The 23,980-nt window shown below is 42.2% G+C and overlaps 1 protein-coding gene across 3 annotated transcripts in view; it reads left to right on the forward strand.

The window, feature by feature from the left end:
* tub (TUB bipartite transcription factor) overlaps positions 1-23,976 on the forward strand; it is a 98,407-nt gene extending 74,431 nt beyond the window's left edge. For 2 of the 3 annotated variants that reach the window (XM_021607604.3, XM_021607605.3), the window contains exons 4-12: positions 2,827-2,964; positions 12,953-13,105; positions 13,896-14,017; positions 15,182-15,373; positions 15,832-15,944; positions 19,352-19,466; positions 19,942-20,040; positions 20,159-20,330; positions 21,188-23,976. In XM_021607604.3, the coding sequence (XP_021463279.1) occupies positions 2,827-2,964; positions 12,953-13,105; positions 13,896-14,017; positions 15,182-15,373; positions 15,832-15,944; positions 19,352-19,466; positions 19,942-20,040; positions 20,159-20,330; positions 21,188-21,321 (1,238 nt within the window). In that variant the 3' untranslated portion in view covers positions 21,322-23,976. The remainder of the gene's footprint in view (positions 1-2,826; positions 2,965-12,952; positions 13,106-13,895; positions 14,018-15,181; positions 15,374-15,831; positions 15,945-19,351; positions 19,467-19,941; positions 20,041-20,158; positions 20,331-21,187) is intronic. The other variant, XM_021607606.3, reaches the window with a different exon arrangement.
* Positions 23,977-23,980: the final 4 nt, after the last annotated feature.

Consider the following 23,980-nt stretch of genomic DNA (forward strand, 5'->3'; position numbering starts at 1 on the left):
CTCTCCTGTCCTTATTTTTCACCATCCTTAGATTAACCCGTCTTTTCTCTCTTTTCTTGGCTCTATTTTAAGAATAAATTCAGCACTCACTAAGAGGGATTACGTGTTCTCTGTACCTTTCATATTTCCATCTGATTAACCTTAAACTGTATGCATTTCCACATCTACAGTATATCCTTCAGATAATATCCAATAACGGTTAAGTTCAGTATTAAGTGGAAATGCTGTTTCATACAGTCCTATTCCAGCTTTTATTTACGTACCCTATCTGGATTCATTGAAAAATGATATTGCACTTATACTATAAGTGGTACTTTCTGGAATTTTCAAAGAAGTACTGTAGTATGTCGTTTCAAAGTATACCATGTGCAGTGGCAAGACAAAGTATGTGAACCCTTTGTAATTACCTGGATTTCAGCATAAATTGGTCATAACATTTGATCTGATCTCACAACCATAGACAAACAGTGTGCTTAAACTAATAACACACAAATTATTGTATTTTTCTTGTCTATATTGAATACATCATTTTAACTTTCACAGTGTAGGTTGGAAAAAGTATGTGAACCCCTAGGCTAATGACTTCTCCAAAAGCTAATTGGAGTCAGGAGTCAGCTAACCTTGAGTCCAATCAATGAGACGAGATTGGAGATGTTGGTTAGAGCTGCCCTGCCCTATAAAAAACACAACATTTGAGTTTGCTATTCACAAGAAGCATTGCCTGATGTGAACCATGCCTTGAACTAAAGAGACCTAAGATTAAGAATTGTTGACTTGTATAAAGCTGGAAATAGTTACAAAAGTATCTCTAAAAACCTTGATGTTCATCAGTCCACTGGAGAAAGTTCAGCACTGTTGCTACTCTCCCTAGGAGTGGCTGTCCTGCAAAGATGACTGCAAGAGCACAGCGCAGAATGCTCAATGAGGTTAAGAAGAATCCTAGTGTCAGCTAAAGATTTACAGAAATCTCTGGAACATGCTAACATCTTTGTTGACGAGTCTATGATCCGTTATACACTAAAAAAAGAATGATGTTCATGGGAGGACACCACAGAAGAAGCAACTGCTGTCCAAAAGAAAGATTACTGCACATCTGGGGTTCACAAAAGGATGTTCCACAGCGCGACTAGCAAAATATTCTGTGGACAGATGAAACTAAAGTTGGGTTGTTTGGGAGAAACACACAACACTATGTGTGGAGAAAGGCACAGCACACCAACATCAAAACCTCATCCCCACTGTAAAGTATGGTGGCGGGAGCATCATGGTTTGTGGCTGCTTTGCTGCCTGGACAACTTGTTATCATCAACAGAAAAATGAACTCTCAAGTTTTATCAAGACATTTTGCAGGAGAATGTTAGGCTATCTGTCCGCCAATTGAAGCTCAACCGAAGTTGGTTGATGCAACAGGACAACGACAAAAAACACAGAAGTAAATCAACAACAGAATGGCTTCAACAGAAGAAAATACGCGATCATCTGGATTGGCCCAGTCAGAGTCCTGACCTCAATCACTGATTTGAGATGCTGTGGCATGACCTCTAGAGAGCGGTTCACACCAGACATCCCAAAAATATTGCTGAACTGATATAGTTTTGTAAAGAGGAATGGTCCAAAATTACTCCTGACCGTTGTGCAGGTCTGATCCCTAACTACAGAAAATGTTTGGTTGAGGTTATTTCTGCAAAAAGGAGGGTCAACCAGTTATTAAATCCAAGGCTTCACATACTTTTCCCACCCTGCACTGTGAATGTTTATGTGGGGTGTTCAATAAAGACATGAAAACGTATAATTGTTTGTGTGTTATTAGTTTAAGCAGGCTGTGTTTGTCTATTGTTGTGGCTTAGATGAAGCTCAGATAACATTTTATGACAAATGTATGCAGAAATCCAGGTAATTCCAAATGGTTCACATACTTTTTGTTGACACTGTAAATAGCATGTTTCTTCTGCTATAAATCAGATTAGCATCCAGTAGATAAATCATAAAGCAGAAAAACCTGGAAAATATTTGTATATTATTGACCGCCCCAAATATAGAGTGACATTGTTAACAGAATATTTTAGGTGGACTAAACTGATTAATTGAACCTAGTTCAGAAACTGACTTCAGGCTCATGCTTATCTGAAACAGAGTATTAGTTTCCATATATGCTAACAGTAACTTCAGGTCATGAATACAGGTCTCTCCATCTCTCTCTGCTCGGAGCTTTTGAAGCATTTGCTCTATTATTCCCCTTGAAGCTGTTTGGAATAATTGGAAGAGAAATGGGTTCCCCCAATGAGACTGTGAATGTCTCCGCGGTGACGGGTCTGGGCTCCGAATTTTTACGAGAATAGAGACACACCACTGGATATTCACTGACACTCTGCAAAACAGAGGAGGCTGTATGGGAAATACTAAGGCAACCAAGCAGTTGATAGAATTAAGATAAACATGTTAGAATCAAAGTGCCAATTTCAAGGGACTGTAGCTACAGTATGCATTTGTTATCATCTAATCCTGGAACATGTTGTTGCTGGGAGGAGCGTGTGCTGTCCATTTGCAATTTTCACAGAGCTAGAACATTCATGACTTGTTTGACATGAGAGCGATAAACAGTGTTCTCTCCCAGGCAAGAAAAACGCCTCTGCTGTGTGTCTGCTTCATATAACCTTGCATAGTGTCCTCTGCTAACTCTGTCTTTACCTGTTCTTTCTCTTTCCCTATAGGCTAACCTTAACTGACAGTACCCTTCTGTTTAGTCTCTTACTTTTATCTTCATCATTTCCCCCCACCTGCCTGCTAACTCCTTCTGTCCACTGGCTCCTGCCGTGCCGTACGTAGTGCAAGAAGCTGAACATGAGGAGGTGAAGGTGGTAGCGGACAACCAGGCTCCTCGCTCAGCCAAAAAGGGCAAGGCATCGACCAGCTCCACCCCGCAGACAGGCAGCGGCAAGAAGGAGAGGAAGGGGAAGCACAAAGGTCAGGCTTGCTGCTGCTGCCTCCAGACAGACCAAGAGACAGACAGAGAGACAGGCAGGCTACAGCAGCATGCATGGTCCTCTCTCTCTGTCTGTTGGTCAACTGTACAGCACGTCTCAGTCTGGCTCAGCTCTGTCTCCTACCGTGATGGAAATGAAACGATCCAATTGAAATCCTCAGGTTTTCAATGAGGATGAATTTTCATATTTTGTGCCAGAATGAAATGCACCATGTGAGAGTGTTGTGCAGAACAAGAGATACCACTTTGGTATCATGTAGAGTAAAACAGATTGCATGTGAAATTAGTTGCATGGCCACGTATTTGTCTCCCAATTGATCTCCTTTGATAGCTGTATTATATTGCTGTATTGTCTTAATGAGTTGAGCTCTAAAAAGTCCATGTTATTATGCCTCTTCCCCATGCTCCATCAGGTACCTGGCTGTATGCGTCTCATTCACACACTCATCCTTTCAAACCTCCTCAAGCTGGATTGGACTCAGTTCTGTTCATGTTTCGGTCTCTGGTGGCACATAGTGGCATTCTAAAGCTAATCAAGCTGCCCTTACAGAGAAGTGAAGCATGCACACAGGTGCTAAGTCTGTCCAAAATCTCATCTGAGTAATGATGTTAGAGAAGTCGGTCCTCTCTGCCTGCCAAATAAACACCTTAGTGGCTGCTGAAACGCTTCTTAGCCTTGATACAGACTTCATACGTAAGCAGCATGAATTGAAATGGAAGTGTGAAATTGTGCTCTCTCTCTCTCTCACTTTGATGTCTCTCTCAGCTTCTGAGCTTCAATAATCAAATCAGTATACTGTACAGTATACTGTATGTATTTTGGGCTCCTGAGTGGCGCAGCGGTCTAAGGCACTGCATCTCAGTGCTTGTGGCGTCACTACAGACACCCTGGTTCGATACCAGGCTGTACCAGAACCGGCCGTGATTGGGAGCCCCATAGTGCGGCACACAATTGGCCCAGCGTTATCCGAGTTTGACCGGTGTAGGCCGTCATTGTAAATAAGAATTTGTTCTTAACTGACTTGCCAAGTTAAATTAAAAAAATATTTTAAAAATAACATAAATTGCCAGTGGCTGTCTGAAATGCTTGTTTACGAGCCCTTCCCAACAATGCATATTTGTTGGGAAGTATATAAAATATATATATTAATACAAGATGAATAAGTGAACACAATAATGGGGCTAAACTCAGCAAAAAAAGAAATGTTCCTTTTTCAGGACCCTGTCTTTCAAAGATAATTAGTAAAAATCCAAATAACTTCACAGATCTTCATTGTAAAGGGTTTAAACACTGTTTCCCATGCTTGTTCAATGAACCATGAACAATTAATGGACATGCACCTGTGGATGGTCGTCATGACACTAACAGCTTACAGACGGTAGGCAATTTAAGGTCACAGTCACAGTTATGAAAACTTAGGACACTAAAGAGTTCTTTCTACTAACTCTGAAAAACACCAAAAGAAAGATGCCCAGGCTCCCTGCTCCTCTGTGTGAACATGCCTTAGGCATGCTGCAAGGAGGCATGAGGACTGCAGATGTGGCCAGGGCAGTAAATTGCAGTGTCTGTACTGTGAGACGCCTAGGACAGCGCTACAGGGAGACAGGATGGACAGCTGATCGTCCTCGCAGTGGCAGACCACGTGTAACAACCCCTGCACAGGATTGGTAATCCAAACATCACACCTGTGGGACAGGTACAGGATGGCAACAACAACTGCCTGAGTTACACCAGGAACGCAAAATCTCCCCATCAGTGCTCAGACTGTCTGCAATAGGATTGACTGAGGGCTTGTCGGCCTGATGTAAGGCAGGTCCTCATCAGACATCACCAGCAACAACGACGCTTTTGGGCACAAACCAACCGTCGCTAGACCAGACAGGACTGGCAGAAAAAGGCTCTTCACTGACGAGTCGCGGTCTTGTCTCACCAGGGGTGATGGTCGGATTCGCGTTTTTTTGTCGAAGGAATGAGCGTTACACCGAGGCCTGTACTCTGGAGCGGGATTGATTTGGAGGTGGAGGGTCCGTCATGGTCTGGGGCGGTGTGTGTCAGCATCATCGTACTGAGCTTGTTGTCATTGCAGGCAACCTCAACGCTGTTGCTTTACAGGGAAAACCTCCTCCTCCCTCATGTGGTACCCTTCCTGCAGGCTCATCCTGACATGACCCTCCAACATGATGCCACCAGCCAAACTGCTTGGTCTGTGCGTGATTTCCTGCAAGACAGGAATGTCAGTGTTCTGCCATGGCCAGCGAAGAGCCCGGATCTCAATCCCATTGAGCACGTCTGGGACTTGTTGGATCGGAGGGTGAGGGCTAGGGCTATTCCACTTGCTCAGTTTATGTCGCAGTTGTTGAATCTTGTTATGTTCATACAAATATTTACACATTTTAAGTTTGCTGAAAACAAACGTAGTTGACAGTGAGAGGACGTTTCTTTTTTTGCTGAATATATATATGGGGAGTACAAGTACCAGATCAATGTGCAGAGAGGTACGAGGTATTTTAAGTAGATATGTACATTAAGGCAGGATAAAGTGACTAGTCATCCGGATAGATGATGATGATGATAATAATAAGAGTAAAATAGAGAACAGAGTAGCAGCAACATGTGATGAGTGTAAAAGTGTATGTGTGTGGGTTTTGTGTGAGTGTGTCAGTGTAGTGTGTGAATATGGTGTGTATACAGTACATAGACGTGAGTGTGCATAGAGTGGCTATTTAGCAGTCTTATGGCTTGGGAGTAGAAGTTGTCTCGGAGCCTGTTGGTCTGAGAGCTGATGCTTTGGTACCATTAGCCATAGACTGTTCACTCTGCTACCATCTGGCAAAGGTAGCTGGAGTCTTTGGCAATTTTTAGGGCTTTCCTCGGACACCGCCGGATATAGAGGTCCTTGATGGCAGAGAGCTCAGCCCTAGTGATGTACTGGGGTGTTCGCATCACCCTCTGCAGCGCTTCGCGGTCGAAGGCAGTGCATTTGCTATACCAAGCGGTGATGCAGCCAGTCAAGATGCTCTTGATGGTGCAACTATAGAACTCCTTGAAGATCTGAGGGCTCATACCAAATCTTTTCAGCTTCTTGAGTGGGAAGAGGCACTGTCATGCCCTCTTCACGGATGTGCGGGTGTGTGGACACCAAGGAAGTCCTTAGTGATGTGAAAGCCAAGGAACATGAAGCTCTCGACCTGCTACATTACAGCCTCGTCGATGTAGATGGGGGCGTGCTTTCCCCTCTGTCCTGTAGTTCATGATCAGCTCCTTGGTCTTACTGACGTTGAAGGAGAGGTTGTTGTCCTGGAACCATACTGCTAAGTCTGACCTCCCTGTAGGCTGTCTCATCGCCGTTGCTGATCAGGCCTACCACCTTTGTGTCGTCAGCGAACTTGATGATGGTGTTGGAGTCGTGCGTGGCCACGCAGTCGAGGGTGAACAGGGAGTATAGGAGGGGACTAAGTGCACACCCCTAAGGGGCCCCCGTGTTGAGGGTCGACGTGGCAGAGGTGTTGTTGCCTACCCACACCACCTGGGGCCAGCCCGTCAGGAATTCCAGGATCCAGTTGCAGATGGAGGTGTTTAGTCCCCGGGTGCCCAGCTTGGTGATGAGCTTGGAGGGGAATATGATGTTGAACGCTGAGCTGTAGTCGATGAACAGCATTCTCACATAGTTATTTTCCCTCTTGTCCAGGTAGGATGGGGCAGTGTGACGTGCAATTGAGATTGGAACCCTTTTTGCACTCTCCTTTGACTCATCACAACACTGCTGCTACTGTTTATCTATCCTGTTGCCTAGTCCCTTCATCCCTACCTATATGTACATTTACCTCAATTACCCTGTACTATTGCACATCGACTCAGTACTGGGATTTTCACACAAGTCTTAGTGTTGTATTCCTCGAAGTGTGCATAAAAGGCATTTAGCTCATTTGGGCATTCTGCATCACTGGGCATCTCACTGGGTTTCCCTTTGTAATACATTATCGTCTGTAAGCCCTGCCACGTACGACAAGCATCAAAGTCGGTGTAATAGGATTCCACCCTTCTCCTATATTGTCCTTTTGCATGTTCGATGTCTCGTCCAAGGTCATACCGGGCTTTCTTGTATGCGTCTATGTCTGTGTCCCATTCCTTGTAAGCGGTAGCTCTAACCTTTAGCCCTGTGTGGATATTGCCTGTAATCCATGGTTTTTGGTTTTGATATGTACCTATAGTCACTGTGGGGACGACGTCATCTATGCACTTATTGAGGAAGCCTGTGACCGATGTGGTAAACTCCTCAATGCTACCGGATGAAACCTACGTATTCCAGCCGGTACTAGCAAAACAGTCTTGTAGCCTCGCGTCTGCTTCATCAAACCACTTTTGTATTGAGCATGTCACTGGTACTTCCTGTTTGAGCTTTTGTTTGTAAAAAGGAAGCAGGAGAATAGAGTTGTGGTCAGATTTGCCGAAGTGAGGACAAGGGAGGGGCTTGTATGCGTTTCTGTGGGTAGAATAAAAGCGGTTTAGAGTTTTAGCGCGCCTTGTGTCGCAGAAGACGTGTTGATACAATTGAGGTAGAGCTAGTGTCTCCTCTTCACTGTTGACATTGGGACTGGTGTTTTGCGGGTACTATTTAGTAAAGCTGCCAGTTGAGGACTTGTGAGGCGTCTGTTTCTCAAACTAGACACTCTAATGTACTTGTCCTCTTGCTCAGTTGTGCACCGGGGCCTATTCTGTTCTGTTCTATTCTGGTTAGAGCCAGTTTCCACTGTTCTGTGAAGGGAGTAGCATTGGACAAGATCTTCAGTGTCTTGGCAATTTCTCGCATGGAATAGCCTTCATTTCTCAGAACAAGAATAGACTGATGAGTTTCAGAAGAAAGGGCTTTGTTTCTGGCCATTTTGAGCCTGTAATTGAACCCACAAATGTTGATGCTCCAGATACTCAACTAGTCTAAAGCTAGTCTACTCAACTGGGCTGCTTCTTTAATCAGTACAACAGTTTTCAGCTGTGCAAACATCATTGCCAAAGGGTTTTCTAATGATCAATTAGCGTTTTAAAATGATCAAATTGGATTAGCTAACACAATGTGCCATTAGAACACAGGAGTGATGGTTGCTGATAATGGGCCTCTGTACCCCTATGTAGATATTCCATAATAAATCTGCTGTTTCCAGCTACAATAGTCATTTACAACATTAACAATGTCTACACTGTATTTCTGATCAATTTGACGTTATTTAAAAAATAACACAATGTGCTTTTCTTTCAAAAACAAGGACATTTCTAAGTGACCCCAAATTTTTGAATGGTAGTGTAGGTAACATGGCTGTTTGTCATCTCAGGATGCTTTTGTAGTCCTTACTCATCTGTTCAATGTTATTGTTTTGTCCTCCAATGTGATTCACTCAGGGTTAGTGATTATTCAGACCAGAGTCACGACGTCATTCAACACCGATATGGCCCCTTTCTTCTTACGGAATGATGGCTTACCTCATCGCACACATACACACACTCCACTGCTCTCTGAGATGAGGGTTGGCTGCGTCGCTAACGTCACACTAACAAAAGGCTGCAATCTCCCTCTGAAAGCAGCAGTAATTCTTGTGTAATCACAGTGTTAAAAAGACAGTCACTAATTCAGTTGGGAGCAATAAAACACTCTTTCAAAATGTGCGTTTTACCGGCCGTGATTTCATCTGGCTCATCTCATTTAATCGCTTGTTGCACTGCAATGGTGATGAGACAGAAGAGGATGAGGAAAAACAGTATGTCAGTGGCTTTGAAGCAGTAATGACCAGGAGGCCTCATTTATAACCGTTGTGTAAATTTGACACTAAATATCTGTGCATCATTTCTGAAAAGGCTATCCTAGTCAAAAAAATCCCCCAGATCCAATTTTAAAAAAAACTATTATAATCCAATAGAGAATTATTTTGGAACCTACCCTATAGGATTTTATTCTATAAGTCCTATCGTAGAGGATTTTATGGGGTTCTAAAATATGATAGGGTTCAAAACGGGTTCTAAAATATGATCGTTTTTGGGGAGGGGGATTCCATCCTGTAGGATCCTATAAAATAGAATCCCATAGGAGTCCAATAGGAATGGTTCCAAAATCTGATAGGATTGAACCATATTGTGGTGGTGTGTTTATCACTGGTGTGAGTAGGCAAAGAGATGGACATTGTGCTCCGGAGAGAAAATGTTCTTCTTGTCTTTAATCTTGATTGCAGTTTAACATACAGTTGAAGTCAGAAGTTTACATACACCTTAGCCAAATACATTTAAACTCAGTTTTTCACAATTCCTGACATTTAATCCTAATAAAAAATTCCCTCTCTTAGGTCAGTTAGGATCACCACTTTATTTTAAGAATGTCTGAATAATAGTAGAGAGAATTATTTATTTCAGCTTTTATTTCTTTCATCACATTCCCAGTGGGTCAGAAGTTTACATACTAATTGAGGGTATTTGGTAGCATTACCTTTAAATTGTTTAACTTGGGTCAAACGTTTAGGGTAGCCTTCCACAAGCTTCCCACAATAAGTTGGGTGAATTTTAGCTCATTCCTCCTGACAGAGCTGGTGTAACTGAGTCAGGTTTGTAGGCCTCCTTGCTTGCACACACTTTCTATAGGATTGAGGTCAGGGCTTTGTGATGCCCACTCAAATACCTTGACTTTGTTGTCCTTAAGCCATTTTGCCACAACTTTGAAAGTATGCTTGGGGTCATTGTCCATTTGGAAGAACCATTTGTGGCCAAGCTTTAACTTCCTGACTGATGACTTGAGATGTTGCTTCAATATATCCACATAATTTTCCTACCTCATGATGCCATCTATTTTGTGAAGTGCTCCAGTCCCTCCTGCAGCAAAGCACCCCCACAACATGATGGTGCCACCCCTGTGCTTCACGATTGGGATGGTGTTCTTCAGCTTGCAGGCCTCCCCCTTTTTCCTCCAAACATAACGATGGTCATTATGGCCAAAAAGTTATGTTTTTGTTTCATCAGACCAGCGGACATTTCTCCAAAAAGTACGATCTTTGTCCCCATGTGCAGTTGCAAACCATAGTCTGGATTTTTTTATGGCGGTTTTGGAGCAGTGGCTTCTTCCTTGCTGAGCGGCCTTTCAGGTTATGTTGTTATAGGACTTGTTTTACTGTGGATATCGATAATTTTGTACCTGTTTCCTCCAGCATCTTCACAGGGTCCTTTACTGTTGTTTTGGGATTGATTTGTACTTTTCGCACCAAAGTACGTTTATTTCTAGGAGACAGAAAGTGTCTCCTTCCTGAGCGGTATTATGGCTGTTATGGTGTTCATACTTGTTTATACTAGCGTACTGTTGTTTGTACAGATGAACGTGGTACCTTCAGGCGTTTGGAAATTGCTCCCAATGATGGACCAGACTTGTGGAGGTCTACAGTGTTTTTTTTCTGAGGTCTTGGCTGATTTCTTCTGATTTTCCCATGATGTCAAGCAAAGAGGCACTGAGTTTGAAGGTATGCCTTGAAATACATCCTCAGGTACACCTCCAATTGACTCAAATGATGTCAATTAGCTCATCAGAAGCTTCTAAAGCCATGACATCATTTTCTGGAATTTTCCGAGCTGTTTAAAGGCACAGTCAATTTAGTGTATGTAAACTTCTGACCCACTGGAATTGTGATACAGTGAATTATAAGTGAAATAATCTGTCTGTAAACAATTGTTGGAAAAATGACTTGTGTCATGCACAAAGTAGATGTCCTAACTGACTTGCCAAAACTATAGTTTGTTAACAAGCCATTTGTGGAGTGGTTGAAAAACGAGTTTTAATGACTCCAACCTAAGTGTATGTGTAACGTTGGGAGAAAGAGAGGAGGACCAAGGTGCAGCGTGGTAAGTATTCATATTCTCTTTTAATGAAAACGAATACTCAAACAAAAATAACAAAACATGAGAACGAAATGAAAACAGTTCTGAACGGTGAAATACAAACACAGAACAGAAAATAAACACCCACGAAACACAAGCGGGAAAAGGCTACCTAAGTATGATTCTCAATCAGAGACAACTGCCTCTGATTGAGAACCATACCAGGCCAAACGCAAACACAACATAGAAAACAGAACATAGACAACCCACCCAACTCACACCCTGACCATACTAAAACAAAGACAAATCAAAGAAACTAAGGTCAGAACGTGACAGTATGTAAACTTCCGACTTCAACTGTAAATAATCAGGTTTCTGTGCCATATTTAGCTGTGAGACAAAGCTACATATTAGATTTTAGATTATTTGTGCTAATTTCCGGTACTAAGACCGTATCTGTTACTACATTAAAACAACCTCACGTTTCGACCACATGGAATTGAGGGTAATTACACATCCTTTTTACCTCAGATTAGACCGGGGGTCTTGGGACTTCGAATTCTACTATCATTTTCAAACTCAAATGGCAGACAATTTTTAAATGCTCTCTGTATGAAAGTCACTGGCCTCACACCAATCCATGTATTTATCACTCAAATAACAGCTAACCCTTGTTACTGTTGATATCCTATGGTGGGTCGTGATTTGTTGAAGTTAAATAACAAAGCAATTGATTTATTTCCTTCCTTGTTTCGGCATCCTCACAACCTCCATCCGACATTCTAGAATTTAGATGACCGTCCACAGCAAATTCTCTTCTAACCAGTGATATACAAATGATTCTCAGATTCAGTGTGGCCTTTGAATAGTGTCAGTTTAAACCATGCATACACTCCAAACATTTGCCCCTGCTCTGTTGATTTCAAATTGATATCGATATGACTGATTAACAAAATAGTGTTATTTATCTTTCTGCTTTGGCGACCCACTTTCAAAAAAATGCTACAATCCTAATTGTAGCTGGCTTGTCTTCTACAAGTTGTCCTCTAACCAGTGATATACATATTATTCCCAGATTCCGTGTTTTTTTAGTAAGATTAGTTTGAACAGGACGTGTAACCCGACTCCCCCCTCTCATCCTACTGATTTCAACGTGATATCAATATGAGGGATTGACAAATAAGTGTTGCTTTTCTCTTTCTGTTTTGGCCACACCCTCAAAGCAAAATGCATCACTACAAAATGTAGCTGGTTGTCATCAGCAGGTTGACCTCTAACGAGTGATGTAAAAATGATTTCCAGTTTCCATGTGTTTTTTGAGTTGTGTTAGTTTCAACAGCGCACACAAACCTGATTTCTCCCCTAATCAATATGAGTGATTATTTGCCACTTGTCAAAACAACAGGGTGTTTGGTGCATATGCAGTTGATAAGGTGCTCGTTAAAATGAATAGAAGAAATATGACAAACATCTTATCCCCAGTTGCACAAAATACTTGGCCATTTTCCTGCTTGCAATAGCAATACTTCAACCACTCGAAACTGTGCGTACACATGGTCTAAAGTTTGCAGGAAGGTGACCACATTCTCATGTCAAGTTAACTTTTGTATGAAGACTGGCATACACATGTTTTGGGGTATATTTTGTACATACGCACAGTTTATAAATGAGGCCCCTGACCACTCCATTCGTGTGAAAGGATTAGTAATCTGGTGCGTGATTGGCTGAGTCAGTAGCTGACTGTAGCAGCAGGGACATCATGTTCTGCCCTGTTACGCAGGCTAATTGAATGGCAAAGAAGCAGCGGAAGTCTTAAGAGTCATGCCGAAAATATACCACATCAACCCACAAAGGCGTTCAAAGCTGAATTTTACTGCATGACCCCTATTACCCAGGCAAATGTCATCTACTAGACTCCATTTACTTATACTGTAGTTTGAGTTTTTTCCAACAGATTTCCATTCATTCTCCATGTCATGTTTGCATGCATGTAGGCATGTTATGTGTGAGTGTTGACACATAACAGTATGTTTGTGCATGATCTAATGCATGTGTGTTACTACTGTTACTGTACGACTATGGAGGTCTGACCCTGATGGGGCTGGTTGGGTGTGGTGGTGTGGCAGGACTCGATGGGCCGGCGTCCTTCCAGGAAGAGGGCCAGATCCAGATCATGACGGTGGGTCACTGGGCCGTGGAGGAGGGGAGTGAGGGAGATGCTGTGATCAGTGCTCAGCCACAGGGCAAGCAGGACCTGAGGGTCACCATGCTTAAGAAAGGTATCAATACATATAGGCCTATCCCTGGCCTCCAGCCTGATCTGTGTACATGTACAGTCCCTCTGTGGCTTCGATTGGTCTGAAACACAGGTCAGAGAGTGATTGGCACTTGTCCTCTCCAATCATGCAGTGATTGGTCTGAAATTATGAGATTGTGAGGACCTTGGATTTATTATACAGTAAGACCTGTTAAATACAGCTCTCCTTTCCCATGAGATCTTTGCCAACTCAACGATAACATCTAAGCCAACTAAACAGTAACATCATGCTTATTACATCATGAATAACACCTTACTGAAAATATCAACAGTACTCCACTTGTTTTGTCCCTCCTGGTAAATAGGTTTCCAGTTTCCACCACCTTTTGATAGCTGAAAACATACTGTACAGTGACAGATACGTCTTTCTTTAAAATTGTCATGGGCAACCAACCAATTCAGGAAGCAGCAGGTATGCTATGACCTGAGGCTTATGTTGTGATGCTTTTAGTGAGCACGCTACAGGTGTGTATTGGCAGCTTTTCATTGTTCTTTCCTGTTGGAGAGAGAGCCTTATACAGTTCAGACTCTGCCCAGAACACTACAATGCCTTTAGACTTACAGTAGTGTATCCAAACCTCTCCATGAACTGATGTTTCAGAACAGGCTTATGTGTCTATGTTCCTGTGTGTTGTATCTTTGTGTACAGTGCTTGGTGTATGGTGCAGCATGCATTTACAGTTCTGTTGTTATTCAAACAGCATTACTAGGAGCACGACAATGCCATTACATTATGTATTTTCTGTTTGAAGGTATTTCTAGTAGTATGAACTTTGACGAAGAGGAGGATGACGAAGATGAAGTCAGTTCCAGTTCCTCTCAGCTCAACAGTAACACACGGCCAGGCTCTGCCACCAGCAAGAAGTCCTGCAAGGTACACTATCTGATGCTCTGTGGTCATCTATTGATTCCTGACTCTTGGATGGAGCTTTTACTTTACACACAGTGTGCACTAATGCACCATCTATTTGCTTTGTTCCTCTGCTCAGCGGGGCTCAGCCATTAGTCCATTTGGGGAATGACGACAGAGCAGTTTTGTGTTTTGGGCTACATTATGCTCAACCTATTCCTCTTGTGTATCTTTATTATTGTCATTTGAACTGTAGTTTGATGATGCACGGAAGCAGCCCAGACATCTTCTGATGTGAATAGTTTTACCTAATGGAAATGGGAGTTTTTTCCCTGGATCTCAGAACATAAGCAGTCTCATGAATCAATCTGAGAGGGGAAAGGGGAACTTTTGTATATCAAACTGCCTCTCCTAATCATGTCCTTGCTGAACTCTGTGGTAGCTGAATATAATATTCCTGTTGGAATGGCTTTTTATCATGCAGTTGACATACCCTGGCCCTTTGGCCCCCTGGCAGTTTTGAAATGCTATTTAAAATACCCCCCTGAAAAGACAAATGACAGTCCACAAAATGGCAGGCTACTAAGTCTTAGGTTAGCTTTGGTATTTCTGACTTGTCATCATCTGTCATATGCCGAAATAACTGCTGGTTATTATTTGTATGAATATTTTAAACCTGCAGGAAATGTGGTGTGAGAACAGGCTGTTTTTCTTTGCTGTTTCCTCTCCTGCCGTCTGACTCAGAGGTAGAGCTAGTCAGAGGAGGCGGTGGGCTGTGTAGTCTCCTGTGGTTCGAGGAGGTTGAGGGGAAGTGACTCCTTAGTGTACTGTGGGCTTTAGAGAGGCACCTGACATCAGGAGTGACATTAGAAGCTACCCTGAGCACCTGACCATGTCACCAAGCTGCTGAGACACAGTCTGTCTGTTACTATAAGTTTGGTTGTTAATCATGTCTCCTCGCTGCCTTGTCCTTCCATGTGGATCTAACCCCCTGTTGAAACCCAGATGGCGTCTACACAGCCTCATGGTTTTAAACACAACGTGCTAATGTAGTTTCAGTCCCCAATGGATGTTTTATAATAACCATTACCGTTTTATAATGGAAGGGAAGCAGAACAGCCGTAGGTCCGGTAATCTGATGTTTTGAACATGGTGTGGGCTGATGGTCTGTCTATCTCTGTCCCTCAGGAGGCAGCCTCAGCGTCCACCCCTCCCGTCAGTGAGCCGGCCATCGACGTGGATGACCTGGAAGAGTTCACCCTGAGACCAGCCCCTCAGGGGATCACGGTGAAGTGCAGGATCACCAGAGACAAGAAGGGCATGGACCGAGGCATGTACCCTACCTACTACCTCCACCTGGAGAGGGAGGATGGGAAGAAGGTGAGTGTGGAGCAGAAGGATAAATACTTATCACACTGACAGAACGCAAAGTGTGACCCTTTAGGGCAGGGCTGTTCAATGTCGGTCCTGGATGGCCAAAAAACGACTACTTTTCATCCTCTCCTTCTAATAAGGGACTGATTATAGACCTAGGACACCAGGTGAGTGCAAAACAAAAATCACAAGTGTTTCTGCCACCCAGGACCAGAATTGAACAGCACTGCTTTGGGGCCACCATCCATCCTGACAGTACTTGGCCTATGAACAAAAACTACACTATGAATTAACATGACCAATCATCCGTGACAGGCTGTGAAAGGAGTCCATGCTTTGATTGTTTAGTGGAGCTGGTTAGAGGAGGCTAATTTAGATGTTGCAGGCTCATGTCCCAGGGCTTATTGATGATGGTGTTGTTTCTGATGAAGTTGCTTTGCTAATTGGATTTGTTCTTGCCATAGGTGTTCCTGTTAGCTGGAAGGAAGAGAAAGAAGAGCAAAACATCTAATTACCTTATCTCGATCGATCCCACTGATCTGTCTCGAGGGGGGGAGAGTTTCATCGGGAAGCTGAGGTGAGTGAGTCTGCTGCTGTTTCTTCTAACCACTGGGCTGCAGCTGCCATTTTCACAATAAAGAGCCCATCGTTATGGGAAATCCAGATTACCTTCCAAGAAACTGTGGAAGATGGTTGTTTCTCTTTCAGACTGTAGGCCTATGGGCAGAGGTATTACAACAATGTAGAGTAGAGCAAGCTACTGAGTGCATGCTCATACTTATCTGTCAACTCCATGGCATTCTCTAACCTTAAATATATGTTATGCAAGAAGGACGTTTGCCTTTTTGGAGTAGCTAAATGAATGTGCTGTTTGATATATGCTGTAATGAATTAGGGGATATGCAGGCCCACACCTGGCTGCTCTCTTCGAGAAGACAAAGTAATTGGATTCATTACTTCCGTTTGAGTGCTCATTGTTGGGATGAGGAAGCAACACCTGCGTGTTGGCGGCCAGGGTTGATTTAAAACAAGGACACAGAGACCCTGTGGGCACACTGGAGAGGGGAGAGGGGCACTGCTGCAGCCTACACACCCTGGCAGACACTTCCTAAAAGGATGTATGGGTGGGTCTGCACTGACTACGGTATGTCTACAGTGGCTTGCAAAAGTTTTCACCCCCCATGGCAATTTTCCTATCTTACTACCTGGAATTAAAATGGATTTTGGGAGGGTTTGTATCATTTGATTAAAAATCCTACAATGTGATTTTCTGGATTTTTTTTTCTTCTCATTTTGTCTGTCATAGTTGAAGTGTACCTATGATGAAAATTACAGGCCTCTCTCATCTTTTTAAGTGGGAGAACTTGCACAATTGGTGGCTGACTAAATACTTTTCTGCCCCACTATATCCTTTTGAGCCTGGTGAAGTTATTAATTACACTTTGGATTGTGTATCAATACACCCAGTCACTACAAAGATACATGCATTCTTCCTAACTCGGTTGCCGGACAAAAAGGAAACCGCACATGGATTTCACCATGAGGCCAATGGTGACTTTAAAACAGTTACAGAAATTAATGGTTGTGATAGAACTCAGGATGGATCAATAACATTGTAGTTACTCAACAATACTAACTTAAATGACAGAGTGAAAAGAAGGAAGCCTGTACAGAATAAAAATATTCCAAAACATGCATCCTGTTTGCAGTAAAGAACTAAAGTAAAACAAGAAAATTGGCAAAGAAATGTACATTATGTCCTGAATACAAAGCGTTATGTTTGGGGCAAGTCCAACACAGCACATCACTGAGTACCACTCTTCATACTTTCAAGCATGGTGGTGTCTGAATCATTTTATGGGTATGCTTGTTATTGACAAGGACTAGGGAGTTTTTGAGGATAAAAATATGTGGAATAGAGCTAAGCTCAGGCAAAATCCTTTTACTCTGCTTTCCAACAGACACTGGGAGACAAATTCACCTTTCAGCAGGACAATAACCTAAAACACAAGGCCAAATATACACACGGAGTTACTTACCAAGACAACATTGAATGTTCCTGAGTGGCCAAGTTACAGTGTTGACTTAAATTGGGTTGAAATCTGTGGCAAGACTTGAAAATGGCTGTCTAGCAATGATTAACAACCAACTTTAGCTTGAAGATTTTTTTTTAATGTGTAAATATTGTATAATCCAGGTGTGCAAATCTCATAGAGACTTACCCAGAAAGACTCACAGCTGTAATCACTGCCAAAGGTGATTCTAACTAATTAGATATTTCTGTATTTTATTTGCAAAACATTTGCAAAAAAATCTGAAAACATTTTTACTTTGACATCAAATCAAATGTATTTATATAGCCCTTCGTACATCATACGAAGAAGAAACCTAGAGAAGAACCAGGCTATGAGGGGTGGCCAGTCCTCTTCTGGCTGTGCCGGGTGGAGATCATGGGGTATTGTGTGTAGATGGGTGAGAAAGAAAGATAAACAAAACAAAATATGGAGTGAGTAAAGGGGTATGAGTACGTACTTTCTGTGACCAGATTTCACTGTGAGGGCTTCTGTCAAATTTAACATATTTGTTTTCTAATGAGCTCTTTTTATGCCCATTCAGGATCGTTCACACGCTCTTAAGACTTAGCCCCACCCATCTCTTTTCACAGAAATTACATGTAAACTCAAGGCCAGCAATCCTCAGCATGGTTGACCCTCCATTATCTCAACCAATCATGGCTAGCAAGGAAGGATCCTGTCATTCTTATTTTTGTATTTTTTATTTAACCTTTATTTAACTAGGCAAGTCAGTTAAGAACAAATTCTATATAGCTCAGGGCTTTCTCCATAATACATTTTTTTTATTCATATTTACAGCTCCCGTACAAGTTTTTGATTAAGGCACATGAAAGTTCACATGTTCAAAAGGCATTTGTGCAAAAAAACTCAACAAATATATTAAAACGGCCCTACTGTGAAGTAGGAACTAGCCTCAAATGCCCCCGATCCTGTAACCAGTCACATATTGTCTGGGCCTGCTTACTGTCTGTGTTAGTATAGAGTAGTGCCGGGGATCCAGGATTTGATTTCCAGGAAGGCAGTGACATCAGGGCTCCTTAGAGATAGCATCAGCTCTGCCACAGCACAGTGGCTCCACAGAGAGAGCCCCCCAGGTAGTCTAATCAAACATGGCTTGGCCACGCGCTTCATTAATCTGGTGTACTGGCTGCTTCTGCTGGTCGATAGGCTACGCTCCCCTCCACGCCTCTCGTCCCTCTCGGTCCTCACGCCTCTATCATCACAGTAACACTTGACTGATGGAGAGCTGGATTGAGATGAGCCGCTGACCTTCCACCTGCCACTTGTGAGAGTCATGGACAGGCCGCATAAATGAGCTCCTGACTTTTCAATTGACCTTTAAGAGCCGTCCAATCCGCCATTAGGGGCTCCAGTTGTGATTGAGGTAAAGGGATTAACAGAGATATGAGCCATTATTCAACCTAGCTGTGCAGACATCTCATCTAACCCTCTTCAACTGTTTATAGCCATACAATTATTTATTTTCACAGCTAATAACGAAATAATGCTGTTTTAATTCATAAATTCAATTTACAATGGCAATAGTATAAATACCACGATTGCATGTACTGTAAGATATCATAAATACTAATTGTAATTTGAAATAATGAGATGGTGACTTTTGAATGACTGGTAAACGGTTGAGTCATTAAAGACGATGATGATGATGATGTAAACCATTTACATTGATTGTGCATCATGGGCTGGATACAAATGTATTGTTTTCTTAAGGTTGATTAGCGTAGCCTTTTTCCTACTCATTGAGTCTGATGGTAGGATGGGCTCCAGGAGGTGGCTGATTAGGGATAATGGCCACTGCCTTCATCTGTCTCAATGGCTCCTTGTCCCTTTAGTATGGCATACTCTCCCAGTCCCTCTGTATCCTCAGTGTGTTTTCTCTTCTCTACAGGTCCAACCTCATGGGAACCAAGTTTACAGTGTATGACAGTGGACAGAACCCTGGGAAGACCACCTCCAGCCTAGAGGCTACTAACCTGCGGCAGGAGCTGGCAGCTGTCTGCTATGTGAGTCCTCCTGTTGTCTATTACCCAGATACAAACAGGAAAACATTGAGCTACTCTCAGGCCCATAGCTAATTAGCGTTGCCTTAGTCTGGGGGAGACATGGACGTGTCAGACACAAGTAAGAGAGGAGAGGCAAGCAAGGTCAAATACATACAGAGACCGCACACAGAGCACTACTCTCAGGCATTAGGACCAGCCCCCGTAGCCCCTTAATAACAGTGCCTTCATCTAGGGAGACATCAGTGTGTCAGACACAAATAATAGCAAATAAAAGATAAGAGGCAAACCTGGATGAATACATACAATATCGTGGGGTTAGTAGGCAAAGCCACAGAGCATTAGTGTTGGAACAGGGGGACACCTGGTGCTCACAATTTTAATGGCAACGGTTTTGACCTGATACATTATCAACAAGGACTCATACTGTGGTTGACAGACTGGACCATAATATAAGTCCACTATACTTATTTTTCAGGAAACCAATGTTTTAGGGTTCAAAGGACCTCGTAAAATGAGTGTCATCATTCCTGGAATGAACATGGACCATGAGAGAGTCGCCATCTGCCCACGGAATGTAAGTCAACACAAATATTCCTCAATGTAGGAAGAGTATGTTAGGGACTGGTAGTGTGGTTTCAGTTGGTTGCCTTGAGTAATGGTTTACCTATCTGTGACTTATTCTCGCCACTCAGGACCATGAGTCTTTACTGGCGCGGTGGCAGAACAAGAGCACAGAGAGCGTGATCGAGCTTCACAACAAGACCCCCGTGTGGAACGACGACACACAGTCCTACGTTCTCAACTTCCACGGCAGAGTCACTCAGGCCTCAGTCAAGAATTTCCAGATCATCCACGACAATGACCGTGAGCTCTCCAGATTCTTACTGCCTCCATGTCATATACTTTCTGCATCCTATTCCCTACTGATGAAAAAGTGGTGCACTATATAGGGCAGAGATGGGAAACCGGCGGCGCGGCCCCCCTTTTGAAGGCCCTCTGATCAGTCGGGGTCTCAACTTACTGTTGCGAGTTAGAATAGTAGAATACACAAGGTGTCATTTTGAAATGTGGTTGTGTATCAGCAGTTTTTCTCTTCTGATGTCAGTCACTGACAGTCAGTCAATTAGTCCATGTCCCCAATTCTTTTTGGATTGCCAAGTTAGTTTTGCGGCCAGCTATTGAATTATCAGCTGGAGGGCCCGCATTGATTTTGTTAGTCAGTCTCACTCAAATATCATATTAAAAACTGCAAACATTTCTCTCCACCCTATGGCAAACTGTGTAGAATTGCATGAATGTAAAATGTAAAAATGATTTATTTTGTGGCCCCCAACCCCATCGAAATTGTCCATCCCTGAAATAGGGAATAGGGTGCCATTTGGTATGCAGACAAAGTACAGAGCACAGTGCAAAGATAGCAGCAGGCCTGCGAGCATTAACACACACACTAATCTCTCATGCTATCCTATATTTATGTCATTCTCTGAATCTGGCATACCGGTTTTTATTCTGCATATTTTGACTTATTCAAGAAACATCTTTTCACTCCCTTCTTTTAAAGTGATAGCACCTGCTTTAACATCTGCTAATCTGTGTACGCCAAATAAATCAAATAAACTTTTATTTGAGTAATGATTAGTTTATATAGTTTTACTTAACTAAAAACCCACATTTATCAACTTATCACTTCTTCGTTTTCTGTTTCTTCCTCACCCCTTTAGCGGACTACATTGTGATGCAGTTTGGGCGGGTTGCAGAGGATGTATTCACCATGGACTATAACTACCCTATGTGTGCCCTCCAAGCCTTCGCCATTGCTCTCTCCAGCTTTGACAGCAAGCTGGCCTGTGAGTAGCAGCCACCCTCAGTCCTTTCCCTCCTGAGAAGCTACTTGCTCCAAACTGAAGGCCTACTCATGGGCCTCCATTAGTCCATCAGTCCCCTCACCAAGGGCTTCAGTTAATCCCGGGTCATCATGGGGACCCAACACTGTCCAAGAATCCCCCCTGGAATTTGCTTAAGCCGAGGATGGTGTGGAGGCACAAACTGTCTGCAAGTGTGTCTGTGAGTGTGTGTATGTGTTCTGGTGCTCCTTAGGAACCCTTCCAGTCTCTATTCTGGATAAGGATATGTCAATCAGTGGACAGGACAAGCACAAAGACTAATCCACTCTTGCATCTTAAGGCTCATTTTAATAGATCATGTTTTAAATTAAATATGTAACAATGAATCCTGTTACTTTATGTATCCGTTGTGGAATTCTAACATTTATTTCATCATGAATTACTTTTCAATTAATAACATTTATTGCAACAACAAAAAAACAAACAACTGTTCATCTTCATGTTGAATTGGTTGAAGGAGTATCATCGTAGTAATTAACCCCCACATGCCATCTTTAACTTGTTCAATATTGGACTGGAAACCATTAGGTTACAAATTAGGAGCCATTCAAGATTGAAAACGTAATTCAAAAGATAAAGCTCCTAACAAATAACACTTTAACTTCATAACTGTCACTAATATTACTCATTTGAACATCACATTCACATCCATGTATGTGTTTATATTGTTATTTATGTATTTATACATATCCACGACACAGGTAACTGCCAAAATAAAGGAAACACCAACATAAAGCGTCTTAATAAGGGGTTGGGTCACCACGAGCTGCCAGAACAGCTTCAAAGCACCTTGATATAGATTCTACAAGAATCTGGAACTATACTGGAGGGATGCGACACCTTTCTTCCACGAGAAATTCCATAGTTTTATGTTTTGTTTATGGTGGTAGAAGACGCTGTCTCAGGCGCCGCTCCAGAATCTCCCATAAGGGTTCAATTGGGTTGAGATCTGGTGACTGAGAGACACACCCTTTTAAAACCCCCATGCTCCTTTGAGACCCCTCCTTCAGATAAACTGAGATCCATTCTTCTAGCCATGGTAGCCAAAATAATGGGTAACTGGGCATTTTATACATGACCCTAAGAATGATGGGATGTTAATTGCTTAATTAACTGAGGAACCACACCTGTGTGGAAGCACCTGCTTTCAATATACTTTGTATCCCTAATTTACTCGTGCTTTCTTTATTCTGGCAGTTACCTGTATGTTGTTCTTAAGTGTGTCTATATCCTTAGTTTACACTCATTGAATCTTTGTTTTTGAGCTTGAAGCACACAACTTGATTGAAGGGAATATCTGTCATACCTACACATAGGATAAAAACAGATAGTTAATCAATTGGACATGAACAGACCAGGTCAAATCAAGGGCATGACACAGTCTGTGCATCTTGTAAAACATCATATCACACGATCAAGTATGAGAATGTATAGGATGGTGCACTTTAACGACGTTTACAGTGTATGTGAAGTAGCTGTACATATTGTGCCTTTGGAGAAAAAAAATCTAATTTTATGCTTTATCAGATGTTCTTCTCTTTCTGGGACGGGACTTTGTAATGCACCTGACCTGTCTGAGCCTGGGTTTCTGCCTGCTTCCTCTCCCACCCTCTACTAGAAAAACACTTATTGAGGTGACGGGATTTGGTCCCTTTTCTATTTGGTTATATCTGATTGTAATTTTCAGATGATGAAGTCACTAAAGTCAGGGTGTTTTTATATGCCCCTACTGTAAATTCTCAACTCCCTGAATAAAATATGATTTACTAATTTGTCCCCAGGAATCTTAATAAATTATATTCAGTAATATAATGTACAGAATCTTGTATTGGCACAAGACCATGGGCATTTTGATTTGCAGATGCACTCATATCTTCATCTGACATTATCAGATGAAGGTTATCAGTTCATACGTTATCAGAGACCAAACCCCTCAGATATGGCAAGGATAGTAGCAGGCCTGTGTGTATTAACACACATACTAATCTCTCATGTTATCCTATATTGAGTTTTGTTCTCCATATTTTTAGTTATTCAATTATCTTAAGTCACTTCTTTAAAAAAAAAAATTTTAGGGGGACTTTATTGAACAGAGAGGATGACAGTGGGGAAAGAAAGAGGTTGTGTCAAAGGGCAGTAGGCTGGATTCAAACCTATGCTGATAATGTAGAAATGTGCTGGAGGCTGCAACATTACCATTAGACCTGGCCACTCTCCACATTTTTTGAGGCAAAAACATTTCACAAAATATATGAAACTATTTTATATTTTATGGATATTAACTGTAAAATGAAGGCAAACAACAATCTCCGAGGCAGCTCAATGCAAGTTATGAAAAAGGGTATTTAATCAACCATGATATTCCTGTTTCTTAGTGATGTGTTCTAACTCTTCTGAATTTTTAGGCAAACTGCTGAGATCCTTGCAGAAAAAATACTGTGCTTTTCATATCACGTTTCTTTGTGTCTAAGAAACAAGGCCCTTTCATTCTATGAGTGTGTATAGTACTGGTTCACTGTAATGTAAAATGTGTACATTGTTCAATATACAGTGTTTGTAAACACACAGTTCTGATTATGAAAAAAATAAAACTCCAATGAGTCAAACCTG

This window comes from Oncorhynchus mykiss, chromosome 6 (genome assembly GCF_057628025.1).
Source record: "Oncorhynchus mykiss isolate SJ-2025 chromosome 6, ASM5762802v1, whole genome shotgun sequence".
Classification (NCBI taxonomy): Eukaryota; Metazoa; Chordata; class Actinopteri; order Salmoniformes; family Salmonidae; genus Oncorhynchus; species Oncorhynchus mykiss.